Consider the following 18917-nt stretch of genomic DNA (forward strand, 5'->3'; position numbering starts at 1 on the left):
AGTCTCATAGCTCCAATCCCTGTAGAAAGATGTTGAATCACCGAAAGGTTTGCCAAATCATGCAGTGTTGGCTACCAGGGGGTTGGTAGCATGGATTCCATCTTCAAGAGACGTTTTGAGCCACGGAGAGGGGTTTAAAGTTAGTTTGTTTCACATCAGCCAGTGAACGTCCCAAAAGCCTGATTTCGCATAGTTGGATTTTGTCAGGCTTAGTGCCTGTTTCGATGTCCTAGTTTAAACTAGCTAGATGTCTTGTACCCATCGTTATTTGGCGCACCTAAGAGGAGCATCTGAGCATAGCTTAATTTAAGTAATTTCTCCAGGTTGCCCCCGCCCACTGTCACTATTGATCTGTTGACTACTTAGTTTAATTTAGTCGGTAACGGAAGCTGTGGAGTGGATAAGGTAGGTCAACCTGCTGGTGGTCCCAGTTGGAATAATGCTGTTAATTTACATTTGTCTCCCGCAGTTAGAAAGTATCCTCTTATGTTCAGTAAGGTAGAGTTTGGCTCCCAACATGGTCTGAATCCCCATTGGTCGTCATGCATCATATCAATTATCTGGCAAAACTGTTGTTTTTTTATGTGGCCTGTTCCTCAGCCAGGTCCTGAAGCAGGGGAAATTGGAGTTGGTTTCAGAGCTGATAGGTTCATGAAGAAAAAGGAAAGCACCTACAAGCTCTCATGCTTTCTCTTCCCGATACCTTAGGTCCTGGGATTAAGAAAAAATACACTTGAAAGTGAGTGCTGAGGTGACCGGGGAAGCCCCTCAACCCCGCCCAGGATGCACCTATTTACTAAACACTATAGTGTCCTGGGATATGGTAGGTGGGGCAACAAGCTTGTCCTCCCAGCATCCCAAACATTTAAGACAGGTCCTGGAAATGTAAGGATTGTAGGGAAAGACAATGTTTTTTTAATGTAATTGTTGTTTTTAAAAACGTTTTTGAGAAAGTTGGCGGCTAGTAGACATGGCAGCATTTCTACTAGCTAATGATAACTGATTGAAACAAATAGTCTGTCAATTAGTATAAAAATTGGAAAATATTCGGGTTTTTATGACCCTAGTAGACTTTTCAGAAGCGTTTTGGATGCAAATGTTATTGCTGGCTTAATCATCGTTCATCTTCTATTGTGCTCTGCCTACCTTTGGCACAAGGCTTCTTACATCACTTGAACGCTGGTTTATTGCAGCTGAAGTCAAAGAAACTTGTGAAGAATTATTTCACGTAAGTAATGCAGTTAATTACCTTATTTTTACGCAAGAACTCCTTTTCAGCTTGTGCCATATTACAAAAAAAAAGACTGTGACAAATTGCGTTAATGAAAATGTTATCGGTCTTCAACAGTTCTGCTTTTTTCTGTAGGTAAAAAATGACTACATGATGGAAATAGCAGATCAAGTGGACCAAGAAATTGCTTTGAAGTTAGGCTGCCTTGAAATCCGGTGAGATTGCTCTTACTTTAAAAAATATATATCTTCTTTAAGGTTTTCATTAAAAAAATATATCATTATTTCACAGATTGTGTGCATCTGATGCATTTGTAAAACTAACGAGTTACACCTTGTGATAGCCTGATTTAAGGTTGGCAGTTCTTATAGGCTTTTCTTGCACAGTTCAGGTCCTTGTAGTCAAGCGTCCGAAGCCTCTATTGGTTTTTAATGACATGTGTGGAATAAAAAAGAGAAATGAACCCCATCCTCCCAAATGTAGAATATTAAAACACAGTGTGTGCATGGTCTCGAGTTATTAGCAGGGGAGTGATAGTATGCTGTGCCATAGGTGTGTTGTGTCGCAAAAGGACTACCCCTGGGGTAGCATCCATGTCAGTGTGCCCTCAAAATGTGTTAGGGGTTCTTATCTGTTTGTCACTCATTTCTTTCGATGAATATGAGTAGTTCTTACCGAGTCTAGCTCCCTTAAGTTCCCTTAACCTTCTTTATTGATCCCTGTGCAGTGTTGTGCTTTCCAGTAGGCCCAGTATGTTACTTGTGACGACCAGCAAAAAGCATTTGGTGGTCTTGTATACTTCTAAGCCATTGATATACTCCACTTGCCCAGTACTAATGCGACATCTGTACATTTATTGCTCACCTTTTTCTCCCTCGGCCTTGCATTAAACTTCACAAGCACACTTTATGTTTCAACTAGAGTCGGAAAGTAGCTCGATAACTTTTCCCCAATGTTCTGCTATTGGTGGGCAGGTCTAGACGATATGTACGAACGCCACATCCAAGAGGCTGCATCTAGTGGATTAGGCCCCTGATACCAGGTACATCTTGCATGTCGTCCTCACAATAAGATACAGTCTGTGCAGATAATTCAATTGAATTAGTGTAAAGCGTGCATTCGTAAGTTTTCGGGCATGCAGCTCAACGTCATTGGACAGTCATAGAGTACCCAATCTAGACCAACTGACCATTTCTCCGCTAGGTCGATCAAAGGGTTTTTTTCAATATTCAGTAGAGTTTTGTACCGTTCCATGACCTCCCTCCTTCCTGATTCCAGTGAAAGCAGCATCTGCATTACTTTGTATGCGGATGGTTCAGAGTTAGTTGCGCCCCACAGTCTTCTCAGCTCTTTCATCATTCTCCCATTTATAAGTAATTCTCTAATGGCTAGATCTGAATTTTGTTTGAGGTCTTGAAAGGTTCTCGGGGTCCTGTAGGTCTCCCATTGTTTCAACCACCTGAATTGCGCCATAACCCCGTGATCAGGTCCAGTTCCTCCCCTGTAGGCCAGGAGGCTACCAACTACAAGGACAGGGGTATACACAGCTGAGGGTAACATTTTCCTTAAATACCTTTCCCAACATTTAAATCGACTACTTTTGTTGCTCCTCGGACTCAATACAAAGACTATTGTATGAAATTCTGCTGGTTCTTGAAAGTATGTAATTAGTTTCTGTGCCGACTTTTGCTTCTGCAGTGTCCAGCTCGCTGTGATAGATCCATCCCCCCAGTTGCAAGAACGCATCTTGTGCCCACCTGAGGTCAAAGCTGTGCCAGCCTGTGGTGTCCCTTTGTAAATTGCATATGACAGGGAAGATAGAGTATTTCGCCCAATTTGCTCATAATCTGGAGCCCCTGCTAACCTGTTACAATAGTACCAGCGATGGCGGTTAGTCCTTAATATATAGCAGTGTATCTTTGGCATATAATGAGAAGAAACATAGTGTGTCCTACATAGCAATACCTCATCACTGCCACCATGGCTCACTGTTTTCTCAAGAGGTTCCATTGCCAGGGCCAATATTAATGAGGAAGGAGGGCATTCCTGGCTGGTCCATTTCTCTGTCTGATCAATTCTGAAGTCATGTACTCAAAACACACACTTGCTGTTGGTTTAGTGTATAGCATTTTGATCCATAGTATCATGTTGGCTCCCATACCCAACCTCCTTAGTACTGTGAAAACATACTTCAGATGCCTGCTTTTAAATCTATTGCAGGTAGCATGGGTCGGGCGTGGAGTCTGGAGTAGCACATTAAATAATCTCGTATTATTGGGGGTGTTCTTACCTAATAAATATCCTCTATGTGCCACTAAGGTTTGGAAGAAGTAGTTAAGGCACTGGCATGTACAGGTAAATGTGCCCCTCCAGTCATAAGTAGTTGTTCCTCTTTGAAGCAGAAGGGAAGTTGCATCAGGAAACTAAAGCAAAGATGGGATGTATGGGTAGTGTAGAGTTTTCTTTTCTGAAGTCTGCTGGCACTAAACATAATTTCAGTTTTGTTGTGATTGCAGTATTGTCCAATCCTGTTGTATTTAGTATTGACGGAACATGCCTGAGGCGCAGATGGTAGATTACCTGCGATCATTTGCTTACATCCGTCCATACATAGCAGCACTCTCCAAATAATTGAAATATATAAATGAAGTGACACCTGTCATACTCCAGTGTTAGGTGTATCCTTTACGAAACTCAATATATTGATTGCTCCTAGTAGTTTTGGGCTTCCAGAGTTTAGAATGCATCATTATCATACTCTCACGTTCTATCTCTCACATTATCAACTTGAGGGTACTGAGTGCTACCCAGTATCGAGACAAGCAACTGCTTCTATTGCTGATCAATAGAACTTTCCACGTACAATACCTTGTGTGCAGATCACTTCTGGACATGCCCAATTCTATACGCTCCACCTGGTTCCTTTTTTTCCTCTTACATACGTATGCATTAGGACTTGCTTTTCTTGTGCACATCTGCTCCATAAGAGGGACTGGAGCCCATGTGTAACCCTGTATGCTCTTCCTTCAGCTCAGCTAGATTGGCGCAGTTCTCTGAATTTAGTATCCTGCCTCCAGCCGTTTAGAGCTGCTAATCCATATACCCCATGAATCTGTTATTTTCAGAGCAGTCATCAGTTGCAAGTGTGTGATCTCTGCTGTTATCAGAACATGGTCCCACCTCATGTGCATGCAATTTTCGATTTTATTTTTAGAAAGAGGTATCGGACACAGCGTTAGAAGCTGGCGGCAATTTCAAAGCACCCTTTGTATCAGCAGGGCTCCCTGTACAAGCCCCTTTTTATCTCCTTACGGCCCATGTGCGAGTGATATAAGTAACGTGCTACATCAGACCCTGTTCATCCGATTCTGCTTGTCTAAGAGGGTGATCCTTATTGCCAAGAAACCGAGAGCAAACCATGTCTTACTCTTGTGATTTGGTTGCTACTGCGAGTCCCACTCCCCATCTGTGTGCTGAGCTGTTGTTGTAGCATTAGATAGTCAGCCACTCTTTCTGAGCACAGAGCTGCTCTTGTAGCACCAGTGAGACACACATGCCTCCCTCCACCTGGTCTCTATGTGCTATAGTGAATATGGTGGTTGCACCAGTCAGTAAAGACCCAGCACCATCTCTGGAGGTCAATACCTTGAAAGGGTCTGTCCATCTCCTCCACTTCATATGAGCCCAACTCCTGTTCATAGCAGAAGGCTACTGCGAAGGGTAAGACCACTGACGCAGTGAGCTAGAAGTGTTGTTTAGGAGGAATCCACAAAAAATGTATCCTACAGTGCTTGAGTGGAATATCGCTCCCTAGATATCCAACTAGTGGAGCAACACTGGACTCTCCAGCGTCCTGTACCTTGGAGGAATATGCCTCTTGACACCGCATCCCTTTACCCCGCATGTTGTTACAATGCGGTCGTTACAACGACTGCATTGTAACAACGCATACCATTACCCCGCATGTCGTAACAATGACTTGCGGAAGGGGGCGCTGGATGTTGGAATAGTATAATTTACCATTCCAACTCAAGTCTGTGCGGGCAGTAGGGAAGGTGTTGGATTTTAAATCCAACACCTTCTCACCCCTCTGCATTTAGTTGTTACGACTTGCGGTGTAATGGTACGCGTTAATACAACGCGGTCGTTGTAACAACATGCGGGGTCAAGGTTGTTTACCATTGCCCAGTCTCTTTCAGCGGGCAGAGGCCAGTGCATGTGCCCCCTCTGTGTCCACTCCCATCACTCCAGTATTTCTTCAGGGGTGGGCAATGATAATCATTCTCCCTGACCACCTCTACACAAGGAAGCCATGCTTTGTGAAGCAGATATGAAAGGACCTTTCAGTTTTGGTAGTTTCTGATCACCACAAACACTTTTACCCACCACCACTGTACTTTGTGATGATAGAAAGACGTTTGTTACTGTTCATTAGAACACTGGCACCCGTTCTAGAGAATAAGGACATCTCTGTGTTGGTGTTCACCTTGTCTCCTCCACCAAAACCGGCATTCCTCAATGGAACTGAGGTCCTTAAGCAGGCATGAGATGTCTGACACCACCACCAGGGCCGTTAACACACCGGTCTAGGCTGATCTGAAACTTTTGGACCTCTGTCCTTAGGCCCAGGTGAAAGTCATTGACCTTTTGTTTATTTCGTCCTTGCAGTGTTGCCTGATAGGTGGCTTGCTAACAGGGTAAACAAAGGTCTAGAACACTACAATTCTAAACCAAAGGGGAGAGGATTTCTCCAAATAATGTTTTTAAATCGGAGAGTAAGGGGCAGGGCAGTTCCCACAAGTCCAAGATGGAACACAAACAGAATTGAGATTGGTTTCTTAATCAGAAGCAAAGAACAAGGGAGTAAGGAAAGTTTCCTTCATGCCCAAAGTGGTGACTTTTTATACGTGCCACAGAAGGGCATTACACAAAAGCTTCCAGAGTAAATATCCTGTGCCATCTGCCCCCGCGATGGGTAGTGAGTTAACTGGGTGAAAGGAGCCGAGAAGGCTCCCACAACTCTTAACCTAAAGGTCCTTGCTATGGACCTTTAGCTAATAGATCCAGTTGCCCTAAAAACATCCATCCAATACCATGGGCTTTGGCTTAGAATTAGACATCAATGGGAGCTTCCTGCCTTAAGATATACAAGTGTTTACTGGACTATGATTGAGATGAAATATCCCAAACCTGCACAGGTCAGCCAGGGAGTGGTTGGAAGGTATTATTTTCGTTGAGAGGGTGGGTGAGTAAGCTGTGAACCCTGGGCCAAGAGCCAGAAAGAAACTAATTGTTCCCCTAGTGCACAGTACCTTTCTGTTACCACTAGACTGGGCAGGGCACTTGGGCATTAGAAAGCTCAGGATAGGTTGGACTCTTTGGTTTAATGGCTAGGGGTGTGAAGGGGTACAGAAGCTCTGCAGAACCTTTAAACAACATGATTTACACAAAGAAGACAATCCTATGAACAAGTAAAACCATTAAGAGTTTGAATACTCAATTGTTTTTATTCATTTCATCAAGTGGTTCCAAACAAACATCTTTCCTTGGTTGGATATGAAGAAACACGTCATAGTGAATTATATGTAGGAAGTTTTATTCTCTCATGTTCTATACAGGCTTTGATTTATACTACTTGATAAGTAAATTAATAAAAAATAGTGCGAAATTGCACATGAAGAGATTAATTGAAAGAAAAAAGGATAGTCAAAAAGGAGATTCATAGAAACACAGAGTAGAGGGAAAAGAAACAAAATAGAGAGATTATGCACATTTTACTAATAATGCTCATAAAGATAGTGTGTGAATTTTTAGTTCACATAAAAAGGTTTAGTTTACAGCAGACCCCATACTTAATAAATGTTAACTTAAAATGTCCTTTAGATCAGCAAAGATAGCTTTTGATCACATTGATTTAATTCTTCCAAGCTATTTTTCTATTCAAATGTAAACTTAAGCATGGTTATTAATCTGATGTATACATTTATTTATTTTCTTAAATTTAGGGAAAGCTTGCCAGGCTTCATTGTATGTAATTGCTTGTCGGATAAACGAAATAGACAAAGGTCCTCTTGGTTCCTTTAAAGGAGGCAGGAGGGACCACACTCATTACTAGATCTACATTGTCAATAACATTTTAGAATGGCTGCCCGGTCCGAACATGATCTGTAAAAATAAAGATCACAGTGTTCCCTTAGTATATTTCAGTGTTGTTGGTGTATATTAAAACGTTTCCATCTAAGTATGGTCCCCAAAGATTCTCATCAGTTGAGCGGCAACATGGACCCTTCCCAGGAAATCCCGTGCTTTTTAGCTGTTGCTGCTACTAATTCCAGACTATTTCTATCTGCCACTGTGAGGACTATACCATGCACATGAAAGGGATCTTAGAGAGTTTATTTTTTGGTAGATTACTATGTTGGCAACGTTACATTTTACGTGGTCATACAGTTTGTGTTCTTGGCTGCTACTCTGCTGTTGCAACACCATGTTGAGAGTACTCTCCACGGATAAATTGTAGTCTGTGCTCTAGTTTTCACAAGAATTAAACTTTTTTGTTTGCTTTCCATTGTTCTGGCACCATTGTGCAGTTAGCATTGGACATCAGGGGAACGTTTTGTTCTCCTGGGATTATTTTGGAAACTTTCTAATGGACAAACTTCGTTTTAAATTCTAAGTTGATCAAAACATAAAGATTGGAACAAAATGTAATTCACACTGAGATGATCTGAAAGCGCAGAAATCTAACCCTCTCCAGGGGTACTATATTTGAGTCAGAAAGCACACGTTGTGCTAACATAATTTCTAATAATGATTCCCACTTTGGTTCCATCTATTTTGTAAATCAAGTGGTTGGATATGGTGCAATTGCGATTGGTTAAATATATATTAAACTTACTTAGAATGTTTTAACTTAGCAACAGGAAGGGGATCATAGAAAGTATGTTTTGTAGTAGAGTTCTGTATTTTGTATGCCATATTTTTCGCGGTCATAGTGTTTTTTGATAACTTCATAGTGAGCCAGCTCTCTAGTTTTTACGAGAATTAACCATTCTTGTTTGCTTTCCTAAATGCTGGCACCATTACACATTTAACAAAAGACATTAGGGGAACATATTGTTCTGCTAGTGACATATGATTCTTTTAGAAGCTTTCGAATGAACAAAATTTATTTAAAAAATCTGTTTGGAGCAAAAACTGTTTATACTCAGATGATCATATTTATATATATATATATATATATATATATATATATATATATATATATATATATATATATATATATATATGATCATTGTGCTAAACATAATTTCATATTTCTCTTCATTAATTTGCAATATATGTAATATAAATCTAAAAGTTGGATATTATGTAGTTGCTATTGGTCGGATCTATATTAAGCCTATTTCGATTGCTTTCACTTAACAATGGTGAGTTTGTACATGCATCTGGATTCAATGTGTTCCGTTGATACATTTTATTACAGTAATTGTGTCCCAATTCTCATTTGGATTAATCAGTGTCGGGAGAGGGTGAACGTCCATTCTAAGTTATTAAACCCTAAAGAATGTGTGCAGTTCATCATGCATCTTGAAAGCATATATGTTTGTTGGCAACATATAGATTCCGAAACTTTCTATTTTCCTAAGTATTTGTTCTATATCTCTTCCCCTTACATTTTTCTTGATACGGCCGATGGCCAAAGTATTGATGTCTCAATACTGTTTTTACTTTCAGTTTTGTATGTATACAGATACCAGAGTTTCCTGAAAGCTCTAAAGTGCTCTATTCATCTTTTTAACAGATCGGATTGTAAAACCTACGTACATCTTGTTAAAAGACCATTTTATTCTAAGCACTTAAAAAGTAGAAATACAGTTCATGAAGTCAGTTCAGTTCAATTACTTTATTTGATTTAATTAAAATGTAGATCATAAAAGTATAATTCAAGATTAAACAACAGTTCATAAAATGTCAGTGCAAAGTACAAAGTTAAAATTACATTGTGGTTTCCATATGGTGAACACATCAAGCGTAACAATGTAGAAAAAAAGAGTTAATTGGTACCACAAATAGGTGGTATGAATGCTTAAAACCTTACTCGGTGTCAGCCAAGCTATCCAGTCACTTAAGTGCTATTTAATGATATAATTATCGCGTACACATTCAAATATTCCTTATTCTAATGTGTTCCCGAAGGATGTGTTATTCACAAGATGTCTAAAATCAATTATAAACAATACTACCCTCACACTAAAATTCATTAAGACTAATACTAATTCCATTACAAAAGAAGATTTTGTTTAAAACCTATGGTAATTCCCCCCTAAGAGTTCCAAGATGTTAACTTTATAAAGTGCTGAGTGATTATTGATCTAAATAGATTCACCTCCTAGATGGTCTGTGGGTTCCCAACTATACACGATTTCCTCCATTTCGTACAGGGCTGGAGGAATGTGGCTAACGTGGAAGATATAAACAGATCATTATGTTTTTTAAGGAAGTAAAGAGAAGGACGACATTGGCTAAAATAGTATCGTCGCAGAAGAGGCAAAATATATCTTAATCTTTGTAGAAGCCACAGAAAGAGAATAGATGAAGATCGGTCTACTCAGAGCTACTGTTACATGTAAATGGTGTTAATTCGCTAAAAGAGTAACTCTTAGAAGGGAAGCCCAATATCAGGGGGATTAGATTTAGTCGAAAACTCATCAAGATAAATCTATGTTGTAGGATTCCCACCGTGTCTAAATATGAGTCATCTCCCTCCATAAGGGGCAGGGTCATGTGATATAACATTATGGAAGATTTCAAGTGATTTTTTTCTTTTCTCTCGTATTCTGCCTTGAAATCAAATATGGCCTTTAATCTTATTTTGGAAAATATCAGGCAGGTACTGGGGTTAGTGAACAGCTTGGCTAGTCCTAATGTCAGTGTGGATTTTACATGCAGCCATATGATCTTATGTGCATTATCCAACGATAAAGTCTTTTATTATAGCTTGAGTTAAATTAACAGTATCCCTTCTCCAGATCGAGTGCCGTAACAGAATGGTTGCGAGCCTGATAGTGTCTGTCATGTATGGTAAACCAAGTTCTATGTGGCAGATGTAATTTGAACGAGTACCAGGGAGGCACACAGCCTTCTTAAAGAATCCATCCTCTAACTTTTGGAGGGAGTCTATAGCCCCCATTCCCCAAACCCCTGCCCCAAACACCCCTGCCTCATACGTAGCAGCGGGAATTTGTACTTTATACCTTTTGTATAGGCTCAATTGGTTTTGATCCCAATTTTTTAGTGAAATTGAAAATGGCTACCATTCTTCTTTCTATTACTATGGCCCTGTTGGCCACCATATTTGACCAAGACTGTTTTTTTGTCAAACGATACCCCTAGATTAGGGAAGGTGTCCACCACTTCCAATCTTCGGGTCCCTATGTGAGAGGATGGGATTTTTTGGGAAGGAGACGTCCCGGTCACTAATACAGAGGATTTTGATTCATTCCCCCTCAGATCCAAGTTTTTCATGAAGTCCACATAGGCTGCAATAAGACTTGTAAAGCCAACCCAGTTCTTGCTATTAGAACTGCATCGTTTGCATATGCCATTATCAGGAGTGGGACTGTATTATACAACTGCGGTCTCAATTCCATTAGTATAAATGGAAAATAGAAAAGGGGCAAGGACACAGCCTTGTCTAACGTATCTCGTGATCTGAAAGGATCTCGTACATTCCCCATTTTTACCGTAACGCACATATGCTGTGGCTTGTGAGTACATCTGCCGAATAAAATTGATTATTGCTACATCTATATCCATTGCTTCCATTATTAGCCAGAATTTAGGATGGTTCACACAATTGAATGCGGCTGTTAAATCCATAAGCCAATAAAATCTGTCTGCTCTTGGCTGTGGTATATTTTGCGATAGCCAGGCTCAAGTTCAAGCACTGATCTATAGTCCCTCTACCCCTTTGAAAACCATCCTGCATTGGAATCAGAATGTTTTTCTCCCTGACCCAATCCTCCAGCCTATTTAACAGTGAACATCCCATCAACTTCGAAGTACTATCCAAAAGGGAGATAGGTCTATAGTCATGTGGTTTAGCTTTGTCTCCCTTTCTGTAAATTGGAACTATTATGCTGCTTTTCCATGAAGCTAAAGGGCCAAACTTAGATATAACATTAAAGATATTGGTCAGCTCGGGCCCAAAGATCTTGGTGCGATAGAAAGAAGTCTACGGGGACCACAGCTGGGCCTGGAGTTTTAGCACTGCTGCACTTAGCAACCCATTACTTACTTCATTCAAATTAAATATATTAAATACTCTGTTGGAACTACCACTGTTAGGACTGGATCAGCCAAGGATTCGTCTGCTGCCCAGAAAATGTGTACAAAGTGAGCCACCCAAGCGTCCTCACTAATGTGGGTATCCAACATCGGCTCATCTTTATTTTTTTTTTTTAAAGGGAGCGTTTATCACTTTCCAGAATTCCCTACTGCTCCTAGTAATAGCAGATTGAACCACATTTTCCCAAGCAGCTTCCCTCAGACCCCTTTCCCTGGATTTTCGAGCTGTCTTGTACACTTTACACAGTCCTTTATCTGAGCCTGGTCTCTAGGTGACACTCTAAAAGCCCTATGCAGATCTCTTAAGAACTTTGAACAAGCCGCATTAAACCAGTGGTTTAAAGGGGCCTCATTGGGAGATTTAAAGCGAGTCATGGCAAATTTGATTTCCCCAAGTGACTCCAAGAACAGTGATGGTAAGGATTCGGGGTATAGATCGGGATCCAAACACCTTAATACCATCTGCAACTTATTAGATAAAATCTGTGAGACCATTTTCTCCTTGTTAATTTTGTCCCATTTTAGTTGGTACCCATTCTTTCTGACCAGAATTGGCTTTTGCACCTTTACTGTTACAGCTGTATTGATGCCCTTCCAAGTCATAAATAAAAAAAAAAAAAAAGAATTGCTTGATCACTGAAGGTGGAAAATTTAGAGTCGGTTTGGGTAATTTTTCCACGGAGGGATTCAGAGGCTAAAGCAAAGTCAATTGTGGACTCATACTTAGTACATACAAATGTCTTTGCAAAGCCTCTTGGACGTGGGTCTACTTTATTTATTATTTCCAAGTTCCTAGTAGATAGCATCCTATTTAAACAGTTACCCTATTTGAGGTGCGTGAAATGCTGAATTGCATTGCCCTCAAGTTCCATTAAACCGCAAACAGTGTCCATTGAATACTTGCAGGAGGGACATTAAAGTCCCTTACTCACTAAATATTAGTGCATTTGTGGACAGTGCTCTACTATAATTCTATTGATCTGTTTTTCCAATGAGACAACCACAGCTGCCATGCTCCCTCCAAAGTTATTATTATAAAAATGTATCAATACTCAGTCCCAGTCGGGGCTCGACAAATCTAAAAAAAATTCTACTCGACCCAACATCAATTGCACTCGACCCACAAATTGGCACCTGGCACTGCAGCAGCAGATGTCACTCGCCAGGCAGGTCAAGTAGGCCTGAAAACTTCCTCGCCTTTGAAGAAATTCACGCGTATTTGCGAGCGGTCAAGTTCATTTGTCGAGCCCTGCCAGTCTCCTTGCCCTTCCTATAACAAAATGTGAAAGTGGGGACCTGGGCTCTCAAAGTTTTTGATCTTTAATAGGCAGTGTATTCGATATTAGAGTCAGTAGCCACCTTTTTCTCTGCCTGACAGGGAAGGGATTGCTTCCGTTTGGAATGATCGATATCTGTCGACAAATATTGGGCCTATTGCCCAAGTCTCCTTAAAACATAGTATGTCCTGATCCTGCATAAAGGACATCTCTCTACGTTGCCCAACTTTAGACCAAGACCTGCAATTTACCGGGTTGCTAATTTTACACATATGTTGCTTGCCCCTATGGACACCCGTATAGGCATTGCTTCTATTTGGATTGTTGAAACGTTAGGTTTGGCCAAGTTACAATTTGGCTCACCAGGAATCAGTCAATCGCTGGACTCAAGGTCTGCCAAGGCGGCAAAACAATTCTCTACCTTTATCCCTGGTCTAACAGGGCCTATATTGGCGAAGGGAGTGGTACGGGGCATATGAATGGGACCTCCCATGAATTCAAAAGACAATGGGAAAGTGGAACTATAAAGATAATCCACTGGGAGCACAAAATCGGAGTGCCTGGTAGAGGAGCGCTTGGGAGTTCCCTTAACAAATTCCAGGTCGCACATTGATCATTAAAGTGAACTATTACACAATCTCTCGTTAGCTCTTTTAAGGAGGAACCCCAACCCACTCTCCTCGGAATGAAAATGTCTATCCAGGCCACCAACCTTTCTTAAATGGTTCCTCACATGGCTTGTCAACCAGTAAAGTGCTTTGGCCATAAACTGTTCCGTCGCTACCCTCTGTCTCTCTCTCTGCTCCAGGACATTTGGCAAAACCAAGACAAAAGGTGAGGCAGCTGGGATTAGGTCTAATGATTGATACAATTTCCTGCCTTGCCGTTTCCATAGCTCTCATAGGGGCCACTCCCCTCACTCCACCCCGTCCCCATTTTCATTGTTGCCTAAATTAGCAGATGGTTTTAGTATCTCTTGCTTTGTCCCCTAAAGCAGTTTTTGCAGAGCGCGCAGTGGTCGGAGATGGTTGAGACCATTGGTTGCAAAAATTTTGGGCCATCTGAGTAGGTGCAAAGTAGTCAAGCTCATCCCCTGTGCTATTCCCTTGTGATTGGGGCACTCTCACTGGGACGGTATAAGACAATGGGTTTAAACCCCCTTCTTGGGGAATCCCACCATTAATGAGGGTAGATAAACTTTCTTCGATCCTAGTTAATCTGTGCAATAACCGCCAAAGCAACAAAAAGGCCATGTTTTCTAGTCTTACAAATAAGTCCTCATTATACCTCAACGAGGTATCTTTATCAGACAGGTTTGAGTCAACAGTCTTTGCCCCTTTTGGAATCTTGGGCGTTTTGGTAACATTCGAGTTCTTTGATTTCGGTTGCCCACCACCTCTTTTTTTCTCTTGACCAGTGGCTCTACTGTTGTGTCTGATAATGGGGTTGAGTCAACTTCATGCAAACTTGAGGAAGGACAGCTAGAGAGTGCGCATGAATCCTCCCTCCCAGCCGGCTCGGGCAGAACTTCTGGGAGAGGTACTAGTGGGTACATGCCTCTTCTGCCCTCCTCCAATGAGAGGCGACACTCCATCAGTTCAATTTCTTGTGACAGTACATTGGCTGCCCTTGAGAGAAATGAATCAAGGGCGTTAGCAGTCTCCCCCCCAGTCTGTTGGATGGACGCTTTTCGCTTACCCATTAGTAATGGTTACCTTATGATTTATTCGAAATCACAAGTACTTCCCAAAAAGCATGGCTTAGAGAGGGGGCCCACCCTAGCCTCCTCAGGGCGATGATGGGCATGGACGGGCCCAGCTTTGGCCTGGGCAGGCAGGGTGCTGATTGGAGCGGTAGTCTCCACAGCTGTGCATGGCGTTTCTTAGGGCACAGCTTCGCCCTCACAGCAGGAACGGCAGGTGGCTACACTCGCCGTTGGTCAGCGTTGAGCTTTTATGCGTGTGAGTCAGGCAGGGGCTCGATGGGAGCTGTACTCTCCCCAGCGGTGCGTGGGGTTTCTTAGGGCACAGCTTCACCCTCACAGCAGGAATGGCAGATGGCTCATGAAGTCATTAATATATCCTCGGATCCATTGGGTGTCTTTGAAAGAACATTTGTTGCCTGTTGAATACAATTGTCCCATCTAAAGAACCCTTGTAAATGTGACAGTCCCTAATCGCTGCAGAAGTTTTTCAATATTTTATCATCCTTTTTGACCTCAGCATGTTTTTTTATTAAACAATATTTGTTATTGAAATGTCACAAAGAATTGCAAGCACAGCCTAGTCCAGTGCATAATGCACAGCATATTGTTTAGGAGTAGCCCCCTTTTAAAAAGTATTCATCGTTTTGGGGAGATGTTATCGAAGCATGGGTATCCAGTAACACTAGGTACCAATGTCTGTTAAAAAAGCTTTTAAAATTGGGAACTCTCCTGTCTGTAATTTGTGATGAATCACAACTTGTTTGCAAAATCAACAAGTTTCATTTTTTCTGTTTGTAAAGTAAATCATGTCTGTCAATCAGTGAGGCTCTAGTGCTTGTTTAATCTATAATAATGTCATCATAGCCTCTCTCCAAGAAACTTTTTATAGATTCTGCCTCTAGATTATAGGCAGCATTAGATATACAGTCTTCTTACTTGTCAAAATTCCCCATAGGGAATATTATTTATCTGGTACTTTGGACGTGCAGATAAGGCTTATAGTAGCTATTCACAAATGTAGACTTTCTAAACAATTTAAAATATATCATGTTCTAAAATGTACCTCACAGGCAGGAAAGCAGATGTTGGATTTGCTACAATTCGGTCACTATCTCTGTATTGGGCTCATTTATATTGAATACCTGATGGAACTTAACCAGACCTTCAGCATCACTTTTCCACATCAAGAAAAGTGTCATCTATGAAGCGCAGCTAAAGTAGTATGTTATTCTCGAGTTGTTGAACATCTGTCCTCAAGATCCACTCCCTCTCAAACCATCCCAAATAAAGAGAAGCATAAGTAGGAGCAACTCTTGAACTCATTGCTGTACCTCTAACCTTTTGGGAATTTACGTTCTCGCAAAGTAAAAGTTAGGATTCAAAAGAAATACAGCAAGATCCATAATCTCGTCTTCGTGGGACAAAAGGTTTGCAGGCCTACTGTTGAAATATTGTTTCATACAGTATATAGTCCGTCTTTTGTAAAATGTATGTATATAATGATTTCAAATTCATTGTGACAAGTAACCTATTCTCCCAAATGGATGTCAGAAAATGTATGGTGTCGTTAATGTACGAGTGCAGGGTTTACACTAATGTGCAACATGTATCTTGGGGAATTCATAGACTCTTCAGGTTAAAGAATTATTACCAGAGACCATTGGTCTACCAGGGATGACTTAATACATTTGTGAATTCAGCCAAAAGTAGATAACAAGAGTTCTAGCTTTGGCTACATAGAGATAGCGATACTCATCATCATTAAGTATACCAAGCTCCTTCCATTTAGTTAATATCATAGTTAATTTGGTTTCACATTACTTTAAATCCATTTTTGTAGCTCGCATGTAGCACATTATTCAGTTGTTTTAAAGCTTCTTTAATATAATCATGATGATTATAACAACTTCCCCACAACCTTCATCTGTGGTTCTTATCATTGTTATACAGAGATTTCAAACTTCAATTTGTTGTGTACTAAGATTGGATGGTGATGAGTTAAATGTACTTTATCCAAACCTCTCAACACATAGCGTTGGAAAATATCAATCCAGTTGAGTTGTAAGTCAGAATGTAAGACCTGTGCACCATAGGTGCCACTGCCTGTTGTAGATATGCCATTACATTGAATGGATATTGACATTGTTGGTCCCTTTGATTTCCCCCTGAGTTTCTAGCAACAAGTACATCTTAGTTCATGTGGACTAAACTACTAGATTTCCAGGCTGGTACCTCTGAGAGGCACCACCTCTATGCTGGTAGTAAGGGTCATTCGTGGGAATCTTTTCTAGGGTCAGATTCCATGAGAGATTGATCTCTGACAGAGAAACAGATTTCTTATTTGGCTTTATGGAGGCAAGATAGTTCTTCATATTGCACCATCCACAAATAAATGGGTTGGTGAAACGGTTCAACAAGACCCTTAAGGGGAATTTTGAGATCTTTGCCCAACAGCCTAAGGATGAAGTAGGATCTTCCCCCGTTATTCTTATACTCTTATTTGTCTTCAGTGACGTTTCACAGAAGGTTTTTGGGTTCAGTCCCTTTGATGTTTTGTTTGGGCAATTCAACCTTATTCATAGATGATTGGAAAGGAGCTTTCGGTTCATCTCACGAATCGGTGTTAAAAATCTCAGCAGCCATATGAGCAAAAAAAGCTAAAACGTCTAGGTCACTTAATCTTACCTAAATGTAATCAGATCACTCCCTGAACTATCCCAGAACATAATTACTTTATATATATATATATGTCATTTCAATTGCCTCAGCTTTTCAGGGTGCACTCCACAGTGCGTTACCTCGAAGGTCATTTAAATCTCTCGCCTTCATCCGGGTAAGTACGTTCGCCTGACGCGTTTCTGTGGTCCAATTACCACTTCATCAGAGGCGTTCTCCTGCATTCAATTGAACCGCGCTGCTTTGACGCATGCTCATTTCTTAATTACCATTTGTGGGACTGTCATGATTTTTAGTTGAGCCACACTGCATGCTGGACTTGGTAGTTCTTTGCGCTGCATTGTTCGTTCATTTGAAGCAGAAATTGGAGAAAGTGTTTTTTCCTTTAGTAGGATCCGATTTGTGAAAGCGAGTTTATCTGATATAAACGCGCTGTGCTGACAGACTGGAGAAGTTCCTCTGCCTTGGCCGCTCGGTGTGTGAGCCGGTGCATCCTGCACGGGAAGGCCCCCGTGTCAAAATTTTGTCATTTCAATTGCCTCAGCTTTTCAGGGTGCACTCCACAGTGCGTTACCTCGAAGGTCATTTAAATCTCTCGCCTTCATCCGGGTAAGTACGTTCGCCTGACGCGTTTCTGTGGTCCAATTACCACTTCATCAGAGGCGTTCTCCTGCATTCAATTGAACCGCGCTGCTTTGACGCATGCTCATTTCTTAATTACCATTTGTGGGACTGTCATGATTTTTAGTTGAGCCACACTGCATGCTGGACTTGGTAGTTCTTTGCGCTGCATTGTTCGTTCATTTGAAGCAGAAATTGGAGAAAGTGTTTTTTCCTTTAGTAGGATCCGATTTGTGAAAGCGAGTTTATCTGATATAAACGCGCTGTGCTGACAGACTGGAGAAGTTCCTCTGCCTTGGCCGCTCGGTGTGTGAGCCGGTGCATCCTGCACGGGAAGGCCCCCGTGTCAAAATTTTGTCATTTCAATTGCCTCAGCTTTTCAGGGTGCACTCCACAGTGCGTTACCTCGAAGGTCATTTAAATCTCTCGCCTTCATCCGGGTAAGTACGTTCGCCTGACGCGTTTCTGTGGTCCAATTACCACTTCATCAGAGGCGTTCTCCTGCATTCAATTGAACCGCGCTGCTTTGACGCATGCTCATTTCTTAATTACCATTTGTGGGACTGTCATGATTTTTAGTTGAGCCACACTGCATGCTGGACTTGGTAGTTCTTTGCGCTGCATTGTTCGTTCATTTGAAGCAGAAATTGGAGAAAGTGTTTTTTCCTTTAGTAGGATCCGATTTGTGAAAGCGAGTTTATCTGATATAAACGCGCTGTGCTGACAGACTGGAGAAGTTCCTCTGCCTTGGCCGCTCGGTGTGTGAGCCGGTGCATCCTGCACGGGAAGGCCCCCGTGTCAAAATTTTGTCATTTCAATTGCCTCAGCTTTTCAGGGTGCACTCCACAGTGCGTTACCTCGAAGGTCATTTAAATCTCTCGCCTTCATCCGGGTAAGTACGTTCGCCTGACGCGTTTCTGTGGTCCAATTACCACTTCATCAGAGGCGTTCTCCTGCATTCAATTGAACCGCGCTGCTTTGACGCATGCTCATTTCTTAATTACCATTTGTGGGACTGTCATGATTTTTAGTTGAGCCACACTGCATGCTGGACTTG

General features: G+C 41.4%; 1 protein-coding gene across 15 annotated transcripts in view; it reads left to right on the forward strand.

The window, feature by feature from the left end:
* Positions 1–18917, forward strand: part of PTK2 (protein tyrosine kinase 2) — an 858662-nt gene that overhangs the window by 427721 nt on the left and 412024 nt on the right. For all 15 annotated transcript variants that reach the window (XM_078686693.1, XM_078686689.1, XM_078686690.1 and 12 more), the window contains one exon: positions 1367–1446. In XM_078686693.1, the coding sequence (XP_078542819.1) occupies positions 1367–1446 (80 nt within the window). The remainder of the gene's footprint in view (positions 1–1366; positions 1447–18917) is intronic.

The sequence above is a fragment of the Lissotriton helveticus genome, chromosome 4_1 (assembly GCF_964261635.1).
Source record: "Lissotriton helveticus chromosome 4_1, aLisHel1.1, whole genome shotgun sequence".
Classification (NCBI taxonomy): Eukaryota; Metazoa; Chordata; class Amphibia; order Caudata; family Salamandridae; genus Lissotriton; species Lissotriton helveticus.